At 44.1% G+C, this 9,777-nt stretch overlaps 1 protein-coding gene across 1 annotated transcript; it reads left to right on the top strand.

Annotated features, from left to right (window-relative positions):
• Window positions 1-412: 412 nt before the first annotated feature.
• LOC139834944 (uncharacterized) lies at window positions 413-2,340 on the top strand. Its single transcript, XM_071824869.1, has 4 exons — window positions 413-1,123; window positions 1,711-1,881; window positions 1,967-2,161; window positions 2,326-2,340. Exons 1-4 carry the CDS (start codon window positions 608-610, stop codon window positions 2,338-2,340), a joined length of 897 nt encoding a protein of 298 aa, XP_071680970.1. The 5' UTR covers window positions 413-607.
• Window positions 2,341-9,777: the final 7,437 nt, after the last annotated feature.

Below are 9,777 nucleotides of genomic sequence, written 5' to 3'. Positions count from 1 at the left end.
TGAGCAAAAGCTCTAGCTTCGCCACTGGCCGTCAGAGTAATCTTCCCGTACGAGAGCTTACCAGGTACCAGTGAAATACAAACCGGCATGGGCCACCACAAGAGAAGAGCTGTCGCAGCCTGATTCGCGGGAAGGACTCGGCGTCGGTAAAAACAAGTTTTCGCCTCTCCTCTGTCCTCACATAAATCTCGTTTCCCTCCCTTAAACCCTGGTGGATCCAATTCGTTTCCCGCTCACCCCCATGGATCTCCACAGTGGCGGCGAGCGGCCAACCAAGCGCCCCTCCACCGGCGGCAGCGACGAAGATCGGCTCACCTCGCTTCCCGACGACCTCCTCCGCCTCATCCTCCGCGGCCTCCCCTCCACCGCCGACGCCGCCCAGACCAGCCTGCTCTCCCGCCGCTGAGTCTGCCTCTGGGCCGGCATCCCGGAGATCTGGTTCCGCGGCCCCGTCGTTCCCGGCCGAGTCCACGCCGCCCTCGCCGCGTACGCCGCCCATGCCGGCCCGCCAATCCTCGCGCTCTCGATCGTCACCCACGCGCCGGTGGACGAGGAGGCCGTGGGCATCATTGAGCTGCCCTGCTTGGAGAACGCGACCAAGATCCAGATGCGCCTGGGATGTCTTGGCCTCGCGCCGCCGGACTCCGGAGTCTTCGCCAGGCTCGAAACGCTGCTTCTGAACAACGTCCGGTCCCACGGCGAGCGCGAGCTCAGCGAGGCAGTCTCGTCGCCGCGCTGCCCGTCCCTGCGACGGCTCACTGTCCGCGGCGCTCGGGGCCTGCGTAACCTGCTCATCTGGTCCGAGTCCTTGGTGGCGCTGATGCTGGCGCACCCGCGGGGTTTGCGGCGGCTCATGGTCGTAGCGCCTGTGCTCCACAGCTTCTATTTCTCCGCCCACAGGGAAATGGAGAAGCTCGCTGCCAGAATCAGTGCCCCAAAGTTGGAGAAACTCAAGTGGGCAGGCCGATTTCAGCCGAGCTTCATCCAGAGGGCACGTCTCCAAGAACTCGACACCAACTTCATTGTTTACGGACGTGATGGTTTTATCAGTCCGCATCATCTGAGGCTCTTTCGGCACTTTGAAGCCGTCTCTCTTCACCTCCTAGTGACGCAGCCTGATAAAGTGAGTGCACTATCCCCTCATGCAAAATCATGTTTTCAACTTAACATACTAGCAAGCAGCACGGTATGGGTAGTTCTAACAATATTTTCGAGCACCCTGGGGTATATATGCAAACTTTATTTTCATCGGCCAATAGAATGCGCTTGCTAAATGATGATAAAATGAGTTCCAGTGTTGGCGCTGCAAGGCTGGTTGTTCCCATATCCATTGGTGGAATTAGAGAGATCTATGATGCTTAATTATTTTTGTAGGTCTAGATTATAAAGGTGCAAAATTATAAAAATAGTTTTTTGGACAGAGGTATTTTCTAATTTATGCAACACTACATTTGCATTTAAAGGAACTAAAATCACGTAAAAAGTTTCGCGCCCTTTTATAAATTGAGGATACGCCCAGCAGTGCTTAATGATTTACATATAAACAAGATGGCTTCTGCTTTCGGAGTAGAGACCTAAGAGGGCTTTCAGTATTAAACAAGGCTTGCACATAACTAGTCATTTGTTTTGAAATCAATATGGTGCTGGTTTCACACCATATTGTGATATATGATCTTTTCTTTTGGACTAACTAAAAGCTCAATTTGGCAGAACGTTAACTCTTATGAGTACTTGATGGATGGCATAAGTTTCCTTCCTCACGTTAAGAACTTGTGGCTATCCTTTGTGCCTAGAGCACATGCTTTTGGAGCTACTATGTTTCATTTGCTAAGGTTGTGTGCTGGTATACGAAGTTTGAAACTCAAGTTAATACATCGGGAGGTAAAATTCGTACCCTTTTTATTCAGTATGGTTGGTACCACATCAACGGGTTAATTGACGAGGAATATGTGCTCTGAAATTTCAGGGTGAATGCCCATTGGATTGTACTTGTGATCAGCGAAATGGCTGGAAATCAGAGAATATCTCCTTGAATCTTCTTGAAGAAGCAAAAATCAGTGGCATCAAAGGAGTGGAACATGAAGTTGTGTTTCTTAAGCAACTATTCAGATGGGCGACAGCTTTACAAAAGATGACTATAACATTTGATCCATTGGTCGCTGTGAGTGACAACTTGTGTGAGGAGATAGTCAGCTTCTCTCGCTCCGAAACATGCGTGGAGATCTACATACATCGGAATGGGGGAAGGGTGTTGTTTGCACCAGTGGTCTAAGATGGCAAATTTAGTTATGACTGTAATTTGCTGTGCTAGTTATGTGGTTTAAGATTGTGCCTGAGTGAGTACCCTACAACTAATTGAAACTGCAGCTGCAAAATCAAACCCCTACTTCTCCGAACTTGGATAACTTTGGGTTGATGTGGCCTATTACTTATTTGATGTTGTTTTTCATGGATGATAGTGATGTTTGGTTGCATGTTTGGCTAAGTGTGATCAGCAGATGTTTATGTTGTTTTTGCGGTTCCACTGACTTTTACATTGGTCTCTCGTATAGTTTGTTTTCTTCTCTTGATGTGTCTGACGTATCAGCTGTTGGCCAGTTGCCATAGCAACAGTTGCTGGCATGTTCTGTAATTCATGTGAACTAGTTGAGTGTCCGTGATTCTGGCCACACTCTTACGAAGTCCTTAATTCATGTGAACTTTGTTCTTTGTAATCTGAATATTTCTGGAAAATCCTTGTATGAAACATATCTTGAGCCCACTCATGCTTCACGGGACTTCGATGTGTTCTCTTGGGCGATGACGTTGTTTAGGTTCTTTCCCGCTTTGAATGGGACCCTTTGATGAATAACTCTAGGAAACAGCAGGTGGTTCTCAGAGGGTGAAGCCAAATGTCCTACACATCATCTCCAGTGTAGTACATCTTGACTGTTTTGACAGGTTATCAAACAAATAGATCATCGAACAAGAAGAACATGAGTGGGAGTTGGCTCTCGCAACTCCATAGGACGACTGATGACCCACAAGTATAAGGGGTGTATCGTAGTATTTTCGATAAGTAAGAATGTCGATCCCAACGAGTAGCAGAAGGTGTTGACAAGCAGTTTCGATGAAGGATTCACTGTAAATGCTCACAGACAAGTATTCAGGGGGTTTTGATGTAGCAGTTGAATAAAGTACGAGTAAGTAAAGTGCGAGAGTAACAATTGCAGCGAGTGGCCCAATCCTTTTTAGCACAAAGGACAAGCTGGTTTGTTTACTTATAATGACCAAACGTTCTTGAGGACACACGGGATTTTAGTCTAGTGCTTTCGCTACATATGGCTAATTAATCTTCATTGTTTTGATAAGTGTTGTGTGGGTGAACCTATGCTAATGCACCGCCCTTCCTAGGACTAATACATACTTGTGATTATACCCCTTGCAAGCATCCGCAACTACAAGAAAGTAATTAAGATAAATCTAACCACAGCCTTAAACTCTGAGATCCTGCTATCCCTCCTGCATCGATATACCAACGGGGGTTCAGGTTTCTGTCACTCCGGCAACCCCGCAATTAGCAAACGAGTACAAGATGTATTCCCCTAGGACCATAAAGGTGAAGTATCATGTAGTCGACGTTCACATGACACCACTAGAAGAATAACACCACAACTTAAATATCATAACATTGAATATTACTCAACCATACTTCACTACTAACATTTAGACTTCACCCATGTCCTCAAGAACTAAACGAACTACTCACGAGACATCATATGGAACATGATCAGAGGTAATATGATGATGAATAACAATCTGAACATAAACCTTGGTTCAATGGTTTCACTCAATAGCATCAATAACAAGTAGAAATCAATACCGGGAGAGTTTCCCCTATCAAACAATCAAGATCCAACCCAAATTGTTACAGCGGTGACGATGTGCAGCGGTGGAGACGGCGGTGATGATGATGTAGATGATGACGATGGTGATGGAGATGATGTCCAGCTCGATGACGGTGACGATGGCGTCGATTTCCCCCTCCGGGAGGGAATTTCCCCGGCGGATCTCAGCCTGCCGGAGAGCTCTTTTCTCTCTGGTGTTCTCCGCCCCGCAGAGGCGGCTGTGACTCTTCGCGACTATCCCCCGGAGTTTAGGTTTTTGGGACGAAGAAATACGCGAAGGAGAGGAGGCCAGAGGGGGCTGTGGGCCCCCTCCCCACAAGGCGGCGCGGCTAGGCCTTGGCCCGCGCCAGCCTGTGAGGTGGGCCCACGGCAGCCCTCCTCGGCTCCCCCTTCTGGCTCCCTTCGTCTTCTGGAAAAATAGGATTTTTCATATAAATTCCGTCAATTGTTGATCTTCCGAAATATTACATTCTGACGGTGCTTTTTCCAGCAGAATCCTGACTCCGGTGCGCGATCCTCCAATAATCATGAAACATGCAAAATAGATGAAATAACATAAGTATCATCTCCAAATATGAAATATATCAATGAATAACAGCAAATTATGATACAAAATAGTGATGCAAAATGAACGTATCAACGACGCATGGTCCGAGGAGACTCCTGAGCCTCCTCATCAGGAGGATTTGGAGGAGATACATGTGCCTCCACAAGCGGAGTGGTACGAGCCAGCACCACCTCAGCATGAATTGCATGATCCTGTGCCGCCTCGGCATGATTGGCACTAGCCAAACACCGACTTAGCAGGAGTGGCATGCACCGCCTGCACCAAATGCCTGGGGGTTCGCACCTGCCGCATCCGACTACCATCCTAGGGAAGGATCTTCGTCCCAATTGGGAAATAAAGGTGCTTCTTCACAGTGGGGGCAGCCAGGGCCCTACTACAATGATGGATCACACGGTTGGGGTCCAGGCTCTGACTATCCCAGCTACTAGTTTCACCCCAAGCTTGGGAGAGTATGTGTTCTTCACCTCTTCTCCATTGCATGATATCATGCTAGTTTTATTTCAGTTTTGTTGCATTGTAGTTTTTGTTTAATTCACCATTTGAAAAACCCAAAAAGATTTCCGCTTTCTAGTTTCTGCATTTTTTTTTTCTTTCAAACAAAAACCTCGAAAACCCAAAAAGATTTCCGCTTTCTAGTTTTTGGTTCTGCTTTCTTTTCAAACAAATATCTCAAAAAGAAAACAGATTTATTTTGTTACTTTTGCATGCTTCTTGCACCTTTGTTTTGTTTACAACTTCAAAACTTCAAAAACACAAAAATATTTTTTTTTGCTTCGAAAAGAGAAAAAGGAGTTGTAGATTTCTGCATGCTAGTCTTCACCATTTGATTTTTTACATCACATCGCGTAACTCTGATTGAGCTGATTTTTCTATAGCAGCTTTAACTTTTCATTCACTACACACACAAAAATTAGCAAAAATTACTAGGATGTTTAAGTGGGGAAAATTTCGAATGCACAACTACTAGAATTTATTGGTAGATTTTGTTTTTCACCACTAAAAGTGACTAGTTGAATTTGCTATTGGTCCAAAATGAATGCTTTACTTCTATATGGATCCCAGCCACATGATACATCTTATTGAGATCATATTTTTAAGGTTTCTGTAAGGGTATATTGCCCCTATGTGTGATTTTGGTAATTAATGACAACCCCTATGGACTAATGTTTTCATTGAGTTTATATGAAGGAATTTTTCATAGGTACTACTTGTATTCCATGTGTTGGATTGAAGTATCGATGCCATGAAGTTAAAGATATACCTTGTGTATTGGCATCAAGATCATCGATTTGAAGATATATGTGTGATATGATCAAGAAGAAGAAATGAAGATGGAGTTCTGATGCTGGCACGCAGTTAACGAGCCCGTTGGGAACCCCAAGAGGAAGGTGTGATGCGTACAGCGGCAAGTTTCCCCTCAGTAAGAAACCAAGGTTTATCGAACCAGTAGGAGCCAAGAAGCACGTTGAAGGTTGATGGCGGCGGAGTGTAGTGCGGCGCAACACCAGGGATTCTGGCGCCAACGTGGAACCTGCACAACACAACCAGTACTTTGTCCCAACGTAACAGTGAGGTTGTCAATCTCACCGGCTTGCTGTAACAAAGGATTAGATGTATAGTGTGGATGATGATGTTTGCAGAAAACAGTAGAACGAGTATTGCAGTAGATTGTATTCGATGTAAAGAATGGACCGGGGTCCACAGTTCACTAGAGGTGTCTCTCCCATAAGAATAAGCATGTTGGGTGAACAAATTACAGTTGGGCAATTGACAATGACCATGCACATACATGTTATGATGAGTAGTGTGAGATTTAATTGGGCATTACGACAAAGTACATAGACCGCTATCCAGCATGCATCTATGCCTAAAAAGTCCACCTTCATGTTATCATCCGAACCCTCCAAACATTAAGTTGCAAACAACAGACAATTGCATTAAGTATGGTGCGTAATGTAATCAATAAATATATCCTTAGACATAGCATTGATGTTTTATCCCTAGTGGCAACAGCACATCCATAACCTTAGAACTTTCTATCACTGTCCCAGATTTAATGGAGGCATGAACCCACTATCGAGCATAAATACTCCTTCTTGGAGTTACAAGCAAAAACTTGGCCAGAGCCTCTACTAGCAACGGAGAGCATGCAAGATCATAAACAACACATAGATGATAGATTGATAATCAACATAGCATAGTATTCCATATTCATCATATCCCAACAAACGCAACATGTAGCATTACAGATAGATGATCTTGATCATGTTAGGCAGCTCACAAGATCCAACAATGATAGCACAATTAGGAGAAGACGACCATCTAGCTACTGCTATGGACCCATAGTCCAGGGGTGAACTACTCACACATCACTCCGGAGGCGACCATGGCGGTGAAGAGTCCTCCGGGAGATGATTCCCCTCTCAGCAGGTGCCGGAGGCGATCTCCGAATCCCCCGAGATGGGATTGGTGGCGGCGGCGTCTCCGGAAGGTTTTCCGTATCGTGGCTCTCGCATCGGATTTATTATCGACGAAGGCTTAAGTAGGAGGAAGGGTAGGTCGGGGGCGCCACGAGGGCCCCACATGCCAGGCCGCGCGCCAAGACTGGGCCGCGCCGCCCTGTTGTGTGGGCGCCTCGTCGCCCCACTTCGTTTCCTCTCCGGACTTCTGGAAGCTTCGTGGAAAAATAAGATCCTGGGCGTTGATTTCGTCCAATTCCGAAAATATTTCCTTACTAGGATTTCTGAAACCAAAAACAGCAGAAAACAGCAACTGGCTCTTCGGCATCTCGTTAATAGGTTAGTGCTCGAAAATGCATAAATATGACATAAATTATGTATAAAATATGTGTGTATCATCATAAAAGTAGCATGGAACATAAGAAATTATCGATACGTTGGAGACGTATCAGCATCCCCAAGCTTAGTTCCTACTCGTCCCGAGTAGGTGAACGATAATAAAGATAATTTCTGAAGTGACATGCCATCATAATCTTGATCAATACTATTGTAAGCACATGTAATGAATGCAGCGATTCGAAGCAATGTAGATGCAATGAGTAAACAATTGAATCATATAGCAAAGACTTTTCATGAATAGTACTTTCAAGACAAGCATCAATAAGTCTTGCATAAGAGTTAACTCATAAAGCAATACATTCAAAGTAAAGGTATTGAAGCAACACAAAGGAAGATTAAGTTTCAGCGGTTGCTTTCAACTTGTAACATGTATATCTCATGGATATTGTCAACATAAAGTAATATAATAAGTGCAATATGCAAGTATGTAAGTATCAATGCACAATTCACACAAGTGTTTGCTTCTTGAGATGGGAGGAAATGGGTGAACTGACTCAACATAAAAGTAGAAGAAAGGCCCTTCGCAGAGGGAAGCATTGATTGCTATGTTTGTGCTAGAGCTTTTATTTTGAAAACAAGAAACAATTTTGTCAACGGTAGTAATAAAGCATATGTGTTATGCAAATTATATCCTACAAGTTGCAAGCCTCATGCATAGTATACCAATAGTGCCGGCACCTTGTCCTAATTAGCTCGGATTACCTGGATTATCACCGCAATACATATGTTTTAACCAAGTATCAGAAAGGGGTACCTCTATGCCGCCTGTACAAAGGTCTAAGGAGAAAGCTCGCATTGGATTTCTCGCTTTTGATTATTCTCAACTTAGACATCCATACCGGGACAACATAGACAACAGATAATGGACTCCTCTTTAATGCATAAGCATTTAGCAACAATTAATATTCTCATATGAGATTGAGGATAGTTGTCCAAAACTGAAACTTCCACCATGGATCATGGCGCCCAATGTTCTTCTCTAACAATATGCATGCTCAAACCATTCAACTCATGGTAAATCGCCCTTACTTCAGACAAGACGAACATGCATAGCAACTCACATGATATTCAACAAAGTGTTGTTGGCGTCCCCAGGAACATGGTTATCGCTCAACAAGCAACTTAATAAGAAATAAGATACATAAGTACATATTCAATACCACAATAGTTTTTAGGCTATTTGTCCCATGAGCTATATATTGCAAAGATAAAGGATAGAAATTTTAAAGGTAGCACTCAAGCAATTTACTTTGGAATGGCGGAGAAATACCATGTAGTAGGTAGGTATGGTGGACACAAGTGGCATAGTGTTTGGCTCAAGGATTTTGGATGTATGAGAAGTATTCCCTCTCAATACAAGGCTTAGGCTAGCAAGGTTGTTTGAAACAAACACAAGTATGAACCGGTACAGCAAAACTCACATAAAAGACATATTGTAAGCATTATAAGACTCTACACCGTCCTCCTTGTTGTTCGACCCTTACTAGAAAATATCTAGACCTTAGAGAGACCAATCATGCAAACCAAATTTTAGCAAGCTCTATGTATTTCTTCACTAATAGGTGCAAAGTATATGATGCAAGAGCTTAAACATGAGCACAAAAATTGCCAAGTATCACATTATTCAAGTTATTATACCAATTACCACATGTGGCATTTCCCGTTACCAACCATATAACAATTTAATGAAGCAGTTCAACCTTCGCCATGAATATTATGAGTAAAGCCTAAGGACATATTTGTCCATATGCAACAGCGGAGCGTGTCTCTCTCCCACACAATGAATGCTAGGATCCAACTTTATTCAAACAAAACAAAAACAAAAACATACAGACGCTCCAAGCAAAGTACATAAGATGTGATGGAATAAAAATATAGTTTCACTAGAGGAACCTGATAATGTTGTCGATGAAGAAGGGGATGCCTTGGGCATCCCCAAGCTTAGATGCTCGAGTCTTCTTGAAATATGCAGGGGTGAACCACCGGGGCATCCTGATGCGTGTGGTTGACACGTCCATTGGGAACCCCAAGAGGAAGGTGTGATGCGCACAGCGGCAAGTTTCCCTCAGTAAGAAACCAAGGTTTAATCGAACCAGTATGAGTCAAGAAGCACGTTGAAGGTTGATGGCGGCGGGATGTAGTGCGGCGCAACACCAGGGATTCCGGCGCCAACGTGGAACCTGCACAACACAACCAAAGTACTTTGCCCCAACGAAACAGTGAGGTTGTCAATCTCACCGGCTTGCTGTAACAAAGGATTAACCGTATTGTGTGGAAGATGATTGTTTGCAGAAAACAGTAGAACAAGTATTGCAGTAGATTGTATTTCAGTATAGAGAATTGGACCGGGGTCCACAGTTCACTAGAGGTGTCTCTCCCATAAGATAAAAAGCATGTTGGGTGAACAAATTACAGTTGGGCAATTGACAAATAAAGAGGGCATGACCATGCACATACATATTAT

The sequence above is a fragment of the Lolium perenne genome, chromosome 1 (assembly GCF_019359855.2).
Source record: "Lolium perenne isolate Kyuss_39 chromosome 1, Kyuss_2.0, whole genome shotgun sequence".
NCBI lineage: Eukaryota > Viridiplantae > Streptophyta > Magnoliopsida > Poales > Poaceae > Lolium > Lolium perenne.
Note: the sequence above shows the minus strand (reverse complement) of the source record. Positions and strands in the feature narration are given on the sequence as shown.